Below are 18,831 nucleotides of genomic sequence, written 5' to 3'. Positions count from 1 at the left end.
AACGAATGTAGCATAACAGGAACTACGAATTAAAATAGCTTAACTAAATTGAGCAATAAAAACATATCATATAACCTTTAAATTTTATTGAAAACCAGTCGAATAATTTGGCGCCAAGCAGGAACTCGATGTGCGGGATGATTTAATATGTGCACGGGAATTAGTGGATTTTAAAAATATGAAACACCTTTCATGCGACGACTTTTTCCGGTTAATATGAAATGAACGACACCGCAACGTGACCCGCGAATATCACTAGCGCCATTGTTTTGAAACAAACGAACAACGTGGAAGGATTTCGGAATAAGGCGAATTCGAGGAAGTTGATTACCACGTCACCACTGTCACTGGTTTCTGTGGAGGGTGGGGTGCGGCGAGTTGGGCATGGAGTGATGGAGTCAGATGGAGTAACGGAGACCGACGGAGACTGCGTGCGTTTGTTGATGTTGCTTGTGATGATAAGATTCCTTGCTGAGAGGGGGTAATGATATCTTCATAAAATCTGAAATTAAGCATTTGTGGGCCTGATTAAATACAAAAGAGTTATGTTTTGCAGTTGAATTGTTGTGGGTGGGTAATATTAGTTGTAGGTATTACCTTCGGCCAATGATAGTACTTGACGTGTTCAGTTTATCTTCGAGAGCCGATAAGGATTTGATATGAAGTTTTTCTGTAAATATTAAACTCGTAGTTTTGGAAGTAATATTTTCAGAAAAATGGGGGACTACTCTGCGGAAGCTTGTGGAAGTCAGGTAAGCATTTCTAATGAAAACTTCATTCATGTTGCATCATCTTACATTAATGTATTTACCTTTATGTTAATATCTTTAAAGATATGTGAAGCGCCTTACTTTATTTGTAGGGGAAATGCCTCTAGTAATTCGGTAATTCAACTATCGACAGCGGTGTTTTTGGAAGTTTCTGAAGTGGAATTCCCCCTCCTTCATTGCTCCTCCCATATGAAAAAATTGCTCTCCATATCCTTTCCAATTGCTTGTCGATGGCCTGCCAATGGTACAAGAAGAAAGCATTCGGAAGGCGAATTCATGCTATCCATTTGCTCTCCGAATATTTTCCGAATTAGCATTAATGCCGCATTTTGTAAAAAAAAAGGTAGAAATCCCACTAATTTATGTTCGGAGAATTGAATCCATGTGAGTTAAGCCATTCATTTAAGCAAATTTAAAGGATTGCGAGGAAGTGTATCACAGTTTTGCTCATATGATGTGAAACTTTGAATCGTACATAATTTTGAAGAGCATGAAGAAAGTATGATGATGATTCACTATGATTGGTTGCTAATCATAGGATTTCTGCTATCACCTTATAAGAACCTTATCCACTTGGTGAAAAGATTCTCGCTGTAATGCATGTAAAATCTGGCTCATAGGAATTTAAATAATCTACTCACCAAGGCGATGATGAAATAAGTATAAGAAGTTGAGCGTCTAATTCCCTTTCGAGGAATCTGGAAGGATTCCATAAAAGGCAAAAGGAAGGAGAAGAACAGCTTCCTTCTCTCATTTTATACAAAGCATTTACAAGCGTCTGCTGGTATTAACATAATGTTATGTAGTCTCAACTTTCATACAATAAAAATGTTATTCAACAATTGATATAAAACATAAGGATTCAATTGATGATTGGTTTCCGGGTAAACATGAATTTAATCCCTGCGGCTGTGGAATCATTTCAGATTCCTCTAAAGGGAATCAGACGCTCAACTTCTTAAACTTATTTCATCATCACCTTGGTGAGTATATTATTTATATTCCTAATAGCCAGATTTTATATTCATTACATCGAGAACCTTTTTAACAAGTGGATAAGGTTCTTAAAAGGTTACAGCGGAAATCCTCTGATTAGCAACCAATCATAGTGAATCTTCGTCATATTTTCTTTATGCTCTCCAAAATTCTGTACGATTCAAAGTTCCACATCATATGAGCAAAACTGTTATGCACTTCCTTGCATCCTTTAAATTTGTTTAAATGAATGGCTTAACTTAGATGTGGGTTATCCTCAAGGAATATTTTCTATGCAAGCACAATTAAAAAATACTGATTCCTTTGTATCTCTTGGCTATGATTGAAAGGTCCTATAACCACACTTCTACTTATGTTAAAAAATAATATTCTGCTCAGATTTTTGTGATGCAGTATATGCGTACTCGCTAATCCGCTCCCATGTGGTGCTTTTATCGTAGGAGTGTACTCTGCCCAGGAGCTTTTCTTTTTGGGGGAGCTGAACATTAAGTAAAATGTGTAACATTTCTAATCGTGCCGCGTGAATGTCAGTGAAATATACAAGAATTGCCATGAGAAAAAATTCCCCTGGACCAGGAATTGAACCACGGACCTTTGGCTTTTCGGGCCACTGCGCACACCATTGAGCTATCCAGGTTCTTTAATTCCCATGGCAATTATACCGAAGCTCACGGTACTAGGTGTTAGGCCCTCGCGGTCCATCAAGGATGGCAACGTGAGGGAGAAAAGACTTCCAAGAAGTCACAACCGATAGAGAGCCTATAACCTGCACTTAAGCCTCGCAAAGCGGTACGTGTAATATTTTTCATCCTGCCGTGTGAACGGCTGTGAAATACCTATACAAGAATTGCAATGAGAAAAAATACCCTGGACCGGGAATCGAACCACGGGCCTTTGGCTTTCCGGGCCACTGTGCCGACCACTAAATTATCCAGGTTCTTTAATTCCCATGGCAATTATGCCGAGGCTCATGGTACTAGGTGTTAGGCCCTTGCAGTCCATCAAGGATGGCAATGCAAGGGAGAAAGGACTTCCAACACCTAACACCTAGTACCATGAGCCTCGGTATAATTGCCATGGGAATTAAAGAACCTGGATACCTCAATGGTCTGCGCAGTGGCTTGGAAAGTCAAAGAGACCTAGATGCTATACGAGTAGTCGGGAGTTTTACATCGTCTGAGATTATCAATGCATGCATGTGGCACAGAGCTCCGGTAAACGTCTCTTAATAATCACTTATTAAAACTGCCTATGGTTGGAAAGTTCCCTTCATTTAATAGGGCATTGATAATCCTTATTCTACCTGCTAGCAGGCTGCATTGTAGCGGTGCTCATAGCCTCGCACCAAGGTGGCCTCAGCCTGAACCAGAATGGCGTCAAACGGGCTTTTCCCAGCATTCATTCTTAGCCGTCGCGTTTTCGCACACTTGAAAATTTTCATTTTTCATTTAATTGTGAAAGATAGATATCATCGTATAAAAATCTAAAAGCATAAAATACGTACTCCAGGAGTAATAATCTTTTGATTTAGGCAATGAAAAAGAAATAGGAAAACAACCTAGTATATAAAATCAACTATCAGCTCTACAGGGAGCAGATGGCCAATATACGCATACAAGGAGAAAGTAATTTAAAGGAAAAATTAATGAAAGGGGCCAATGATATAGCTAATCTAAAATAAAGAATGGCCTAGTTTATAAGAATGGTAGGCATTCTAAAGAACCCAAAAATTGAAAAATGAGTGTGGTTAGTGATCGCGTATGGAAGGGCTTTTAGACTTTCTATGATACAATATGTATCCATCATCCATGCCCCCTCTATTGTTGCATTCCAAAGTGCTACTATAGGTGTCCACATAAATCACTGACTGAACACCGATGCTGAGGAAGGGCACCAATCATCAATGCCAGGCAGTGGCACAGCGAGGGAGGGTTTTGGGGGTTAAAACCCCCCCAGAGCTTAGAGAAATTTTCAAGTTAAATCAATTTTTTAAAAGTAAAATCCATTAATATTAGTTATGGAATAGTGGAAGGATTTATAAAATATCCCTCAGAAAGCCGCAAAACTCAATATTTATCCTAAAATTTTTCTGGGGAGGGCCCCCGCACTTCCCGCTTACCCTGGTGGGTATGCCATACCCCCAGACACCCCAGTATTAGTTGCACCTAAAACCTCTCCTAGCCTTAATTCCTAGATGTGCCCCTGATGCCAGGGGCCTAGCAGCATCAAGGAGAGAGATATGTAAGTAGTGCAATATGCCATCATGAGGGGGCGAATACTCAGTGTCGAGACCCCGCTTAAAGATTCGAAAAATTGACAAAACTGATATTGTCAGCATGATGTATTTGCAAAACTAATTAAACCTCCAGGATAATTTTGTGATTACATCATGTTGACAATTTCAGTTTTGTTGAGTTTTCGAATGTTCAACCCGCAAGTCAGTCAGTTGGGAAAGAAATGTATCAATATTTATTTATATATCAGGTTTCGTAACAGGCGTAAATCTCAGGTAAATAAAAAAATGTGGCGTAGAAGTTAATAAAATGTCAGGAAAATTAGATTATGGGTAAGGGAAAAATTCCAGAGGCGAAGCAAAATGATTAAAATAATGGTTGAAAGTGCGGCGTGTATTGCATTTGAGCGGCAATGTGGGAATGTTGTTGGCTGGCTGTCTGTATGGATAGGGGTAGTGCTGAATTATTACTAAAGCATACTCCCGATTATCTGGGCTAATGATGGGGAGAGGAGGCACAAATAGTAGGAAAACATGGATAATCAGAACTTTCACTTGAATATCATTTAATTTTCATAATTCATATAAATCAAACTATTAAATATTATTAATCACATTGTCAGTTATTTTAGATTGCTTAATTAAGAGCTTTCTTTTCCCGACCGCAATCTTTTTAGTGGTGAAAACATGATAGTTTTCGCATGTCTACTGCTCTGTATCATACCTGGTTTCCGAAAACCACGTGTACGTGGCTGCAAGATCACGGATTCAGAAAAGTGGTCTTCACGAATGCTTTAAAACAGTGTTTCCCAAACTTTTTCGTGCCACCTTGGATCCATAAACCTATACTCAATGCCCCCATAATCGGTATCTTTAAAATAATGATCAGAATCATAAACAAATTAACCAAATGAGGAACATTGTAATAATTAAAGTAAAAACAATGACTAATAAATAATTAAGTTCTCTGTGTGGTGAAGTTGTACCGACCAAATGAAACTAAACCCCTTCAAACGTTTCCCTTGTGCAAGAAAGGCTTGGAAATATTTGTCAACAGTTCTTACTTTAAAATGTAAGAAAACACATGGTTTAAATTACTTCCATGTGCGGGAAACAAAGTAAACTTTAGAAGCGAAGCTTGAAAACGAAGACAAAAGGAAGGTTACGGAACCTTCGTGTTTCTCACATTGTCAGGTCCCTCTGGCGCCCCCTTGGCACTTTTCGCCCCCATAGACTACAGCAACGCCCCCCAGGGGGCGGTAGCGCCCACTTTGGGAACCACTGCTTTAAAACGTCTGTGTGATGTCGGAAACTACACTCTCAGGCACCACGCCGCACAGTCGCGTCTCTCACAAGTTGTCCAGGATGTAACTGCTGCGGGATGCAGATCCCTGATAACTGAGTGTGATCGTGCACTTCGATGCTTGGGAAACAGGAACACGGAACTCCTGTGAAGGCAACAGGCGCATAATCATGCCATCGCACAGCAGCGGTTATAGGAAACCAAGACTCAAGGAAAGTTGTCTATGCAGGCGAGTGCCCGACTATGACTCATGCTATCTCTACTTCCACTTCCCTTGCTACCTACACCTCTACCATTCCCTTTCCCTCCAGTTTGACCTTGACCCGTCGCAACGTAAACATGCCCAAGTGCGACGAAATCTCCGGTTCCCTTGGGCCGTATAGAAGTAATAATTTCGGTGTAGCCTAGCATTAAAATGCAAATATCCTGGTGCTTTTGTGACATTTTTATTTTTTTTAAAGATTGCGGTAAACATCGACAAAGTTTAAAAATCATGAGCAGATAAGCTGCAACACGGATAAACTGCAGCCGGATAATCGGGAGTCTGATGTACTTGACTTTAATTCTCCTGCTACTTTTTGCCTTTATTTCAAAATATTCTTTGCAGTTTTTTTCTGAAAAATCCCTACTTGTGACTACATACTTTGTCATTGCTATAAAGTTGGAAATTTATAAAAATTAGGACAAAATCAATGAAAAGTCGGAGAGATTGAAAATGGGAAGTTAGTACGAATCCTGATAGACTTTTCCACCTACTGTAGTGTCTTAAATTCCTTCATGTGGTATTTTTGTAAGCAAAACCCTTAATACCTTATAAACTTTTAAATTTTGTAAAATTGAGGTGGTAGTAATAAATTTTTTCTATTTATTTCAGGATGATAATTCATACCTTGCTAGAGATTATCAGGTAACCATAGTTTTTACTGCTACTCAGTCTAGTCATTGGTATTAATTTTGCAAATTAAGACATGCTAATTTTGGTTGAAATGTAACTTAAGTTTTCTTGGCAAATCATCTCCACAGGTGCAGCTGCTAAGTATAGCTGAAAGGGAGAACACAATTCTCTTTTTACCCACTGGATCTGGGAAAACTTTTGTTGCTGTAATGCTGATTAAAGCTATGTCCAAGGATTTGGAAAAGTAAGCATCCGTTGAGTACTTAATTTTACTGCCCTGTTGAATATCTAATATGTTCTTTGAAATGTATTCATCTTGTGTAAATGTTCTCATTTCACTTCTATTCCATGATCATATGACCCCTAGGGTCTTGGGTTACTGCCACAGTCCAACTGTCAGTATTGTAGGGCAATAAAATATTGATATACTTTTTAATGTTTCAATCAGAGTGGGGGGAGTTGAGGAATGAATGGTTTAGAAGCTAAATTGGCCCTAAAATATCTTAGTTTTATTTTACACCATTCATTTCTTGGGTTGTAAAATTCCCATAAAATCACTAAGAAGATGTAACACCCATACACCCATGCCTCGCATAGCGCAAATTCGTTCCTCGGGGAAACATTGCAAAGCAGTGTAGCCTAATCAAAAAACTTTAACGCTCTCATGATAAAACGTGAACTTGCGATGTGTTGCGAAGTGTTGATGAGATGATATTGTTTTGGAAAAGAATGCAATCTCGTTCATTCATTTTCAGTGAAGGAAAACCTGGGTCAGGTTTCAAGGCATTTAAAGACTTTCACATAGCTGCTAGTGCCTCGGAGGACTTCAAATTAAAAGTATTTATATTTCATAAACTCCTCTAGCTATTAAATGGCATTCAAAGTAGCATTTGCGTGTCATTTTGATGAGGGACAAAGGGGCTGGATGACACAATTATTGTTTTTAGACTGGTTTGAAAAATCATCAACTGCCGGCAATGCCTTACGAACCCCTGATATATCAGCTGTTAGACCACCTGCACGACAGGAGGGAATTTCATAAGCATGTGCGAATTTCTTAAAATATGGATGAAAGTCTTTAAATGTGTGCCTACTATCTTTAAAGATATTTTAAACAATAAACATTTTTACAAATAAGGTTTTCCAAGGCTATTTATGAGAATGTATATGGTTTAGAGGAAATTCGATGCCCAACACTTATGCTACCAGGAACACATCCCTATCTTCCCTATGTTAAAATGCTCTACGAGGCATGGGTGTAAGAATGAGTCCCTGTAATCATTGTTTAGAAATTCTGCCGAAAGGAGAAGTGCATAAACGATAGCTCATAAAATCAGTGGGTTGTCTTTTTTGATGTATGGAAAATCTGGAAGAATACATTCTTAGAGGTAATATGAATATTTGCAAGTGTTTACAACAAATGACTTGGGAATCAAAAACACATAAAACAGGAAACCTAAATTTAAAAAAAGCTGAAGAATGCATGGCTTGCTTATTATATGCAAAAAACAAAATGGCAGGTTAACAATCAATTGTTATGCATGAATATATTATTTATACCTGAATCAAGCAATAAGATAATAATAATTATGCAGTGACATGGTAACTTCTGAGCTCTTAATTTTGACAGCAACATGTATTTACGAATACGTGAAATATTTGGTTGCATAACCAAGGACAACAATAGCTGTAGGGAAACTCAATTTCTCTTAGGAGGACAGGTCATTTTGTCCTACAACTATTTCATGACATTTTGATTTCATCACATATTTTGTTTAGAAACATGTTTATTATCATATTACTGTTTGAAACATTCTCATCTGTCAATGAGAAATGCTTTTTGCCTAATTTAAAGTGACCATATCTTGGAAGGGACAAAGCGGGACACATAGCGTACCCAAGCATTTTCGCGCACAAAATTTTTGGGGTAGGGTATTTAAATTTTAAACATTGCCCTTTATTGGCACTAATGCTATCGTGTACGGCGTAAGCAGAGCTTACTGCAGAGGGTGTAACCTGACCATATGACTGCGCAATGAAATTTTTTGTCCTATAGAGAAGGCAACTTACCCACTCAATTCTAACAATAAGTAGCGTAGCTCTAGATGAGCAGATGAATTCAGATTGCTATTACTTAGGGAGAAACAAAATATCCTGAGAAGATATCGCTTCGTTAATAACTATGACAGGTGAGACTTGTAGCATAACTCGTAAATTGTAACCTGATGCCCTATTTTAGAAAAAAATGCCACATCAACTGCCAAGAAGCTCACAATCAGCTGAGAGGATATCGAGATTCGCCAGAAATCACCATCGTGTTTCTCCAACTATTTCCTTGCTTAAAATGCTTAAATAACGTTAAAAATATGTCGTGTTTGGTATCATTCTTTTTTGAATGACGTTCACATTACTAATATTTCAATCCAATTAAAGTATATTACCAATTGCCAAAATTCATTGTTAGACACCTTTTGGGCTTATAGGTTGGGGTCCGTGAAAGTGGTTTTATTTTTTGCTAAAATTCGTTTTTAAAACCGTGTGATTTCGGTGTTATAGAAAATCTTGGCGGTGTTATTTTAATGCAACAATTTTCCCACGTTTATAGGCGTTTTATTATTTTATGCTTCATGTTTTATGCTTCGTGCTTACGTTTCATGAATACTTATACTTTTATTAAGCATTTTACATAACATTTAACACAATTTCGAATGTACAAAATTTCTGGCAAAACTAAATGAAAGAAATGGTTCAACTTATATTGGTTCAAGGTATGTGAATGGTTCAAGTATGTAGTCTTGGTGAATACGATCGGCGAACAGCAAATTCCCACTACCTTACATGTGTATACTTTGAGAGCCATTCCAGAATTTTTGGATTGTCAAGTTTCTCTACACTAAGTAAAGCCTTTAAAAATGCTTCAGTAGTAGCAACAACAAGCTCCTCCTTTGCTTTCTTTGACTGAGTGACTGTGTGTTCAAATGATAGGTGTCGCTTTGCAGGTCCTGTTTCTTTCGCACATTTATGTGTATCGCTACTGATGTGCTTTAACAACGTGTCACCTCTTTCAAATTCAAATCTTTTATTGCAAACTTTGCACAGTAATACTCTGTCTTTCACATAAAATCCTCCTGAGCTGAATTCACTTGCCCTGGTATGAGCGGTATCACTAGCTTTTGGCATTTTAAAATTCCTTTCCTTCGTTTGATATTTAAAGCTGGAACCAGGATAAAAAAAACAGTCCAACCACAAAACACAACCACTCACCATGGTGTTTTCAAACCGAGTGCTGGGTAGCTAAGGTATAACCATGGTACTGTATAACTTACAAATTGGCCAAAATGTTTCATGTTGTGGGTTCCCTTTCGATACCCCTCACCCAAGTGTTGAGGGAAGGTAGGACAGCAGCCAGATACAAAAAAATCGCTTAGTTTTGCTTACAGTTGTTGCCAATCGGTCAGGAAAGGCAGTGAAAGAAGCACACATAACAAAACATAATCGGATTCAAAGAAACTTGAAAAATTATTTCCCATTTATCGGTGGCGCCGGGGTAAAGTCCCTGACTGCTAACCTTGAGGTCGCAGGTTCGAATCCCGTCTGGGTGGATTGATCACCATCCAGGGCATGGATGTTTGTGATTGTCAATCAAGTTAATTGTAAGCGAGGACAATGTTGTCCTAAATGCGCTTGAAAAATAAAAGACGAAATTATTATTATTATCCTGAAACATCTAGAATGAGACGCTTTCTCACCTGAAGAATTAGATATAAGATTTGGCCAATGTCGAAATGATTTTTTTTGCATTGTAGCTCAGTGGAGAGCCCCGAATATTCGACGATCCGTCCGCTAATAAGGAGAACCCCTTCTCCTCCTATCCTTTCTGTTGCTTCCTTCCCTTCCCCCAACTGCTAGCGCTTCATGCTTTCAAATAACCATACGTGTCTATGGATGTCTTAAAACAAATCGAATCGGGCAGTTGACGGCACGGCGCTGGTGACGGCTTTTGTGGTCACCACGGCGCCCATTTCAATCCGGCCCAGCGTTGCACCTTCTAAGGCGTGAAATACAGTCAGTGCTACATTACGGCCGCTTTCTGACGAAACGACTTTTCGCCGGCCGCAGTTCACATCACGACACCGTGAAATTCAGGCCACTTTTAGACGAGACGACTCTCTGCCATGCTGTGGGCCATGCCGTGAACAGCGGCCCGGTCCCAGCCAGCGGCCGTGTTTAAGTCAACGAAATTGTTACATTAGACCCACACTCAAGGTTTTCCTGCTACAAGTTATCCAATAACGCTGTCTATTGCACGGTGAGTCACCGGAATTACTGCTCGGCATTGACGTGTACCGGGCGCGTGAGCTTGTATTCCCGCTCTTCCGCGGCCGCATTAAATTTCTTTCTGCACTTTTAAATCATAATATCTAATTCTTCGGGTGAGAAAGTGCCTCATTCTAAATATTTCAGGAGAGAGACTATGATAAATTTAATGGCAAATGCTGGCGGAGAAATCACTACAGTGCGCGATATTATGCTGATGCGTTATGTGTGAGACTAAACAAGCCAATTGACCTTGTAATCGTAGTGAGATAGAGCAAATGAACGTCGGCAGCGTTAAACAATGGATTAATACTCATTAGATGTGATTTTTTTGCTAATCCACCTAAAATCGCAAAAAACGCAAAATTTCATTTTTATTTACCTATTTCGTGTTAATTCCCGATATCGCGTCTCACGAAATTCACGGACCTCTACTTAAAGGTGATTCATAGGCTGAAAAAAATCAGTGGGTAAGAATTGGAGGGGCGTTAAAAACGTTTCTATTGTTTTTGTGTAACTTGGTGTTTTCTTTTGAATGTCTTCGTAATCTGATCCCTGCACGAGCTGGGACCTTTTTTTTTTTAGTTTCGGAGAAGAGGAAAGCTTCAAAGGGGGGGAGGGAGGCGAGTGCTGATGGAGGGGACAGTGGATCTTGGGAAATGCGCTAATGTAGCTATCCTATGGCACTCAGCTTCTCCCTATGGTATTTCAATCTCCTGGGGAGATTGAAATACCATAGGGAGAAGGAGGGGGAATAGGGAGAATTCAAACTATGTGTCTGTCGTTATTAGCCACAAAAAGCACGTTGTAAACACTTCATCTCGTTTTCGTCAAACGATGGATACTGGAAAATTATACAACAGGACCGCGATCTTCAAACAATCAATGGGGGAAACGATATTTCGGGGAACGATGGATGCAGAAAAAAATTACAATGTCTTTAAGGAACTTTATTTGGGACCAGGAACGACGAACAATGAATGCGGGAAAATGATCAATGAGAGCTGAAAAAACTAAAATATTGTCAAAAATGTGTTGCGTTTGGTCTCATTCTTTTTTAAATCTTGTGCATGTCATCCAATTGCCGAAACTATCGATACATCTTTGGGCTAAGAAAGTCACTCACCTAGCATTTATTCTCCAGAAACTGAGAATTGAAACTGGTAAGATGAAAAAGGTCAGTGGGTGAGACAGGGTAGGGATGAAACAGGTTTTGATTGTTCTTGTGTAACTTGAGAGTTTCCTTAGAAGACAATGATTTATGGTCTGTGTGATCTCGCAAACGAAAAAAAAAACATCAGAGGTGTGTCATTACGTCGTTTAATCTGGTATATTGTTCACGTAAGCCCAGACATAGGGAAAACTCCAACCGTCGGTCTCAAGCTGGTTCAGAGAAAGACTCCACAAACAAGAAATCAGTACACAAGAAAAAAATTGCCAAAAATAATTTATGAGTTATTTTCGTTCAATATCTATTCGAAGTAGAGTATTCAAAATCAGAATTATTACAGAAAACAACGATGATAACTAATGATCCCATAGGAAACATTACCAAACTAAATACCAGCAGTATAACTTTTCTAAAATCGGCCATGTCAAAGCACGCCATCCATCCACCACGAGAGCCGGAGCAGAATAGACCTGGGTATTCCATGACGAGGAAGTGTGTTGAGGGGGATTATTCCAAGGAGAGGAGGGGTAGTGAGGGCGATGATCAAACAGCTGGGAATCTGCCCCAAAAATCGCCCCTGTTGACCCTCAGCTCCGCCAAACATCAGGTAATCCCATCCAGGGTAGGAGGGGGGGAACAGCGTTCAGGCCAGAAATTTCCCCTCAATCTTTTGGGTTGAAGACATCAGTCGAATCAGAGGGATATTCATTGGAACACAAGGAGGGGAGAGACATAGTGGGGTGAGGTGTTGGAGGGAGAGAGAATTGTGATAGGACTATGGTAATACTTCTCACTCCAAACTGCATACTAGCGACTCAGCACCCATTTCCCCTTGATTGCCAAGGAGTAAGTATTAGAGTCTCCGAGCCTTTGAGTCGAAGAAACCTTTGCGCGAAAAACCTTAGTGCGAAAAGTCCTTAGCGGGAGAAGTTCTGCGGATAAGTTCGGAGGAATTTGGAGGAATTTCTGGGGGGGGGGGGGGTACCAGAAATTTTTGGGGGGGGACACTAAAAAATGCCACAGAGGCATGGTCTGATGGAGGGCTGATGGGGGGTTTTCTGACATCTGGGACATAGTTTCTTTTGACATGGTTATTATCCTACAATGCTGAGATTCCCCCGATGATTATTCAATCTCCTGGGAAGAGTCACACTATGTGCCCATCATATTTTGCTTTAAAAATTTACAGGGCTGATATTCTGTTGCATAACCCCTAGAAGAGAAACAAAATGGTTCATGAGTAGGACCAGCATCGTTATGCGATGGCACATGCGATGAGAGCATAGGAACTCTTTACACTTTCTCTTATAGGATTCTGAAGTCATTGAAGCATTAATTAAAAATTTCGGATCCAGATCCGATGTCTTGAGCATATTTGGATCCGAATTATCTGGTGAAGGGCAATGTCCGTGGATATTTGGATCTGAGGTATCTGATCCGTCGATCCCTACTTTTTAACCGTTAGCTGCCAAATTACAGCTCCATATTGAGGTAGCCATCTTTAGGGTTTGCTCCTGATAAATTTTATCTTTTGTGGAGAATGAATTGTACTTAAAAAGTCATTAATGCCTGCACCTTTTCATACTTAACGCAACTAGTCTTCATTAGAGAAACCTGATGCCCTAGGGGTATTATTACATCGTACTGAAGCATTGGTTTTCTCTGTTTTCTGAATTTAATTTTTATTTATCTCACTTAATCTAATCTTCTTTTTTACAGGCCCTACAAAGAAGGTGGAAAAAGGACCTTCTTTGCTGTGAACACAGTTGCTCTAGTGACTCAGCAGGGTGATTATGTGGCAAGGCACACTCATCTCAATGTTGGTAAATATAGTGGAGACCTCAATGTTGACAATTGGAGTGCTGAACGTTGGAATACAGAGTTACAGCAGAATCAGGTAAACTATTTGAATGGTAATGTCTTTTATTTAACTCACACAAGGAGAGATCACGCGCAGGTTTGGCATTCAGAACGGCAAAGGCATTTCTTAACTGGTTCCATTGAATGGGCCTTGGTTTGGCTGTAATAAATTAAGTTTCATGTGGTACTTTTAACTAGCCTTATATAATTCCAAAGTAGCACACCTCCCTACAGATTGGTCAGTTGGTGCAGTAGTTAGCAACATAGACTCTCAACCAGGGGGTCAGTCATCAGGGCTTTGTCACGGCATTATATTTTGTAGTCTTCATTTTGATCATACAGTGATGAATATTTCATTAATTTTAATCGCAGCAAGCATATGCATGAGAGAAATTTTTTATCGTCATAATGGAGTTTAGGCATTCAAGCGTCGTAAAGTCTCTGCGTCATTTCAAACTCGGAGAAATGAAGACTGCACTTGCTACCCCCTCAAAAACATACTGAAAGATTAATGGGGAGCAATAGCAGTGGGTTTTTTTTATGAAATGACATTTGTAGGTGATCCTCTTGTTAAAATGCTGGAAGGGCTATAGAAGATTTTGGTAATGGGCGAGTACAAGACACATTTGGCATAATTGTTGACTAAAAATAATCAACTTTTATTTCATCCTATTAGTTAATTGAAATAATATTTCGGAATGGTTCTTCTAGTATATAGGTACTTAGTAAGTAAACTCTCTTTGGAGTAATGTGAATTACAAGTGTTTGAGAGATATGGAAATTTATATTCATTTTCTATTCTTATTTATTACATCTGCACACATATTGCTGCTCGTAGCAAGCCTTGACAGCATGTGCTCTTGCAAGAAGTGGTTTTCATTTTTGATTTGGAAGTTGATCAGTCTAAGTAAGCAATACTAAAAAATTACATTTTAGCGCACACCTACCCTTGCTAGTGTAGTCATATCTCTGCGTTTGAAATGGCACTGCTTAAATACCTAAATGCCATTATTGTGATAAAAGAATTTCTCTCATGCCTATGCTTGCTGCAAGTAAAATTAATGAAATACTTGTTGCCATATGATCAAAAAGAAGACTACAAAATATCCTGCCAGGACGAAGCCCCGATCCCTGGCCACCTAGTTGAGAGTCAGTGATGCTAACCACTACACCTGAAGTTTCTGTAAGTTTGATATACAATTATTATATGCAGTATTAATGCCGTGGAATGCCTATTACTAGCAGTAAATTTAGCGTGCCCTCTGGAGCAAAAAACCCTGTGCCTTCTTCTCCATGTTCACTTCTGAGGCGCGATGCTTACTAGTAAGAAATGCAAACAAAGGATTGTAAAAATATGTCAATAAGGGAGAAACTCCCCAGCCTGCTGCTTATTTTTGACCTAGGGTTTCAGGTGACTCTCGCTCGCTATAAACCAAGGCCCCCTAGTTCCCTTTGACTTGCGACAGCGGAAGTGGGGGGGAAGTAAGAAATTTGTGTAAGAGAGCTACCCCCATTTTCGGCTGCAATTTCTGGGAAAAAAGGTGTGTCTCTTACACAATTTTATACAGTATTTCTTTGAAATGGATCAAATATTTTGTTACTGAATATGCATAATTCAAGATCAATCATAGACAAACTGGCAATATGTTAGTATTTATGATTAATTTTATTTATATTTACAGGTGATTGTTCTAACTTGTCAGATATTGTTGGACATGCTGAACCATGGATTCATTTCATTAGAAAATATTAACCTGATCATATTTGATGAGTGTCACCATGCTGTTTCGGATCATTGTATGCGCAGGGTAAGTTTTTTTCACTTAGTCAACAGTGCAGGAATTAATACGGTGGAGCGTTGATAATCTAGATCAATTGTTGCTGAACCCAGTCAGAATTGCATATCTGGATTTACTAACAGAGTCAAAAAAGGCTGTGAAATGGCTAAAACATAGAGAAACTGTGCTTTTTCTAATTCGCTTTAGAACTGTTAGTAAAGAAGTAGAGCGGGTATGTTGAAATTTTATTTAGAGTGGACGTATTCTGTAGTATTTTAGGAAAGCATTACTGAATATATGCATGTATGCATTGTATTCACTGCGACTTATTTTTCACCTAGTGTGAATGTGGATTTAAGATGGTTAAGCTGTTCTCGGGGTTCCCACTTGGTTAATTTATCCGCAAGAGCCAGCGTTCTAAGCTCTGACTTGGGGCTCATCCTCAGGTGGTCTGGTGCTCTTTAAATTTTTTATTGGCTTAGCTGATTGAATTAGTTGACAGTTAGAAAGTAACATCATGTGGAGATTCTGATGTTTACATGTTTGAGTTTAAAATCTGTTTTTACCTTGGTCAATATTTTATCCTGCAACAGTAGTTGTTATTTATTAGTGATAATACATTAGAATGTTTCCATCATGATTTACTATTAGATGGGTGTTTTAAAGAGGCAATAATTGTATTATTTCCTTTTTTTAAGGTAATGCAAAAGTTTGAAGTGTGCAGAAAAGAAGATCAACCTCGTGTTCTTGGACTATCTGCTACTCTTTTGAATAGTAATTGCAAGGCAAAAAATGTTAAGAGTGAGATTCAAAATCTAGAAACAACATTTCTTGGTAGAGTAGCAACTGTGGATGATATAAAACAAGTTCAAAGGTATGCAGGGCTTGAAACTTATCACTGTCTCTATTTTTACTTGTCTTGTTGGATGTTTTTTTTCCAGAAATCCATCATCATTGATCACTTTTTTGGCATGTTTTTGCTTTTTTTTATTATTTTAAAGAAAATACCTCATTTTCAACTTGCTTTTGAGGATGAGATCAAAATTTCCCTTGTTCCCCATTTTTTGCCCTTTATTTACCCAGTCTTCTTTGCTTTCTTCTTGTAAGTAATTCCTTAAGTAATTTTGTAGTCTTCATTTTGATCATATGGCAATGAGTATTCCATTAATTTTAATCGCAGCAAGCATATGCATGAGAGAAATTTTTTATCATCATAATGGAATTTAGGTATTTAAGCGGCGTAAAGTCTCTGCGTCATTTCAAATGCGGAGAATGAAGATTACACTTGCTACCCCCCTCAAACAAGGCTGTTCTTAGTATTAAGTTGAAACTTGCAGGAAACGTTTATAGCACATGTTTTTCCATACTGGTAAACTTTAATTTGTTCATAACTCAGTTTCAACGTTGTTATGTGTGTTTATATATCATTCGGACGAAAAATCTGGAATTTTGCAGGGCAAAAATCAATCGCCTGCTAACTTTCATATCTCACGATATAGGTCCATATATGTTGCATATGAAAGTTGGATAAAACTATATTTTTTTTTGGAGAAAGAATTCTAACCTTATCTCAATTACAAGGGGCGTAATGAATTTTTAATGGCCGCTCCTCGTCAGGCTTTCCTTACTGACCTGAGTCTGCGCAGAAGGCTCCCACTCTGTTTCCATGAGATAGGTTGGTGAGGTGAGGCTGTTGTTTCGACGAGGAAGAGATTTTCTGTGAGGGAAGATTTTTTCGCTTCAAGAGACAATATAAATCTTACTGATGTTCATCGCTTCGTTGAACGATCAAAACAATGAATGAAATACATTTCGCATAGTGTGTTTCAGAACTTCATTTAGGAACTACCTCAATTTGGTGAAGTGTAAAGTTATTTATAACATTATGTGTCTAAACATATTTCAATAAAATAGGAATGCAAGGTTGGATCTCTACACTGAAAAACAATGCACTGTTTGCTTGTCGCTAACGGTCATAGCCTCTACCACAGTTGGTAACTTAAGCTTTAATAGTGGGTGGTCGGTGACCTTGATTTGTTTGCATGATAGCAGGATGAGTAATGGCCCATTCTGTTACCACGTCAAAAATGAAAAAAGTTCTTTCGGCTCGTCTTAAACTTTGGGTCTTACATATGGGGGCGGGTATCATCGAATGTATGACTTTGTCTTCCTTTGAGACCTTATTCTGATCATAGTTGTGATAATCGTCATCTCGTCAATAACAAGATGCATTGTCGTTTGAGGAAAGTTTTGTTTTAAGCCTTAGTCAGTTTACATTTAGCGGAGGTTATTAAAAGTAAAACAAATAGCGGCTGCAATTGGGCCCGGGTTCACTCATTGCTTAAACTCTTGTCATCATTATATGAATGAATCCCTTCTTCCAGGGGCCGAAAAACGAAATATCCAAAGATACATTTTACGTGGTGAGCATTTATACAGCAATATCAAATGGAATATTTTTTGCATATTCCGATTGTAAGTTGTTGCGGCACTAGAAAAATATGGCAATTCAAAACTATCCGCCCTTCCCTTTTTTGGGATTAAACCTCCTATTATGCAGTTTTGTGAATCAAAACTGCAAACAAAATTTGCATCGTAGGCCTCATGGGGAATCCGTGGGCTAAAATATGTCATCGCGTTAGAATCTTGAGTTATCCATTCATTAATTGTTACAAAATATTTGATTCCATTTATATTAGATATTGATTTCTTTTCGTAACAATGTAACAATCCAAAACCTATTTTTTATCTTTGATAACAAGCTATCCATTACAATATTCGTCCGATGGCTTTTGACGAAACTGTTCTCGCCAAAATCCAACAGACGCGGTGGAAACCCAAAGAGAATGCAGAGATAATGCAACATAAAGTTTTAAGTCCAAACTTCGAACTGCAACCGATCTGTTGACGAGTCTTTCCAGAAATACTTCCTCTGAGTGGCTGAAATGTCATCTATTAATGATATTCCCGAGGTGTAACTGTCATTTTCCTCCATTGTTAGGGACTTATTTCCCGACGAGTAAAAACTAGTGATGTGTTTTTAGAAGGTTAAAAAACTTCCATCTAATGTAAAACATTTTTACATAGTCGATGTACAAGTAGCCCTCTGGCGCGAGAATGTAGGCATCAAACAAAATTGTGCAGATATAATTATAATACCTTTGCTAATCCAAGTACATCTCACCATATGAAAGTTAATCACAACCGAGTTGATTTTGATCAATCAATTAGAAGGTAAATGAAGAAGATTTGATTATTTCTAAAGCAGAAAAAAAGGAACAATTTGCTATTCCGCAATAAGGTCTCATACATCGCCAAATGTGATGATGTGTTGGAGGATACCTCATTCGTGATTCTCCCCCGTGATCCAACAGATAGATTACAAAAAAAGTAGGGATGGGTCGAATAGTAGATTTCTCGAATTCGAATATCGAATTCGAATATCAAATCATTGCTCGAATATTCGAATACCTCGAATTTCGAATACCTCGAATACTAAACGATGAAT

The 18,831-nt window shown here is 38.5% G+C and overlaps 1 protein-coding gene across 3 annotated transcripts in view; it reads left to right on the top strand.

The window, feature by feature from the left end:
- Positions 1-372: 372 nt before the first annotated feature.
- The window catches only part of LOC124157868 (endoribonuclease Dicer-like), a 159,207-nt gene continuing 140,748 nt past the window's right edge, over positions 373-18,831 (top strand). For 2 of the 3 annotated variants that reach the window (XM_046532925.1, XM_046532924.1), the window contains exons 1-6: positions 373-752; positions 6,177-6,209; positions 6,326-6,441; positions 13,405-13,582; positions 15,228-15,353; positions 16,022-16,197. In XM_046532925.1, coding sequence (XP_046388881.1) covers positions 717-752; positions 6,177-6,209; positions 6,326-6,441; positions 13,405-13,582; positions 15,228-15,353; positions 16,022-16,197 — 665 coding nt within the window. In that variant the 5' untranslated portion in view covers positions 373-716. The remainder of the gene's footprint in view (positions 753-6,176; positions 6,210-6,325; positions 6,442-13,404; positions 13,583-15,227; positions 15,354-16,021; positions 16,198-18,831) is intronic. The other variant, XM_046532926.1, reaches the window with a different exon arrangement.

The sequence above is a fragment of the Ischnura elegans genome, chromosome 4 (genome assembly GCF_921293095.1).
Source record: "Ischnura elegans chromosome 4, ioIscEleg1.1, whole genome shotgun sequence".
NCBI lineage: Eukaryota > Metazoa > Arthropoda > Insecta > Odonata > Coenagrionidae > Ischnura > Ischnura elegans.
Note: the sequence above shows the minus strand (reverse complement) of the source record. Positions and strands in the feature narration are given on the sequence as shown.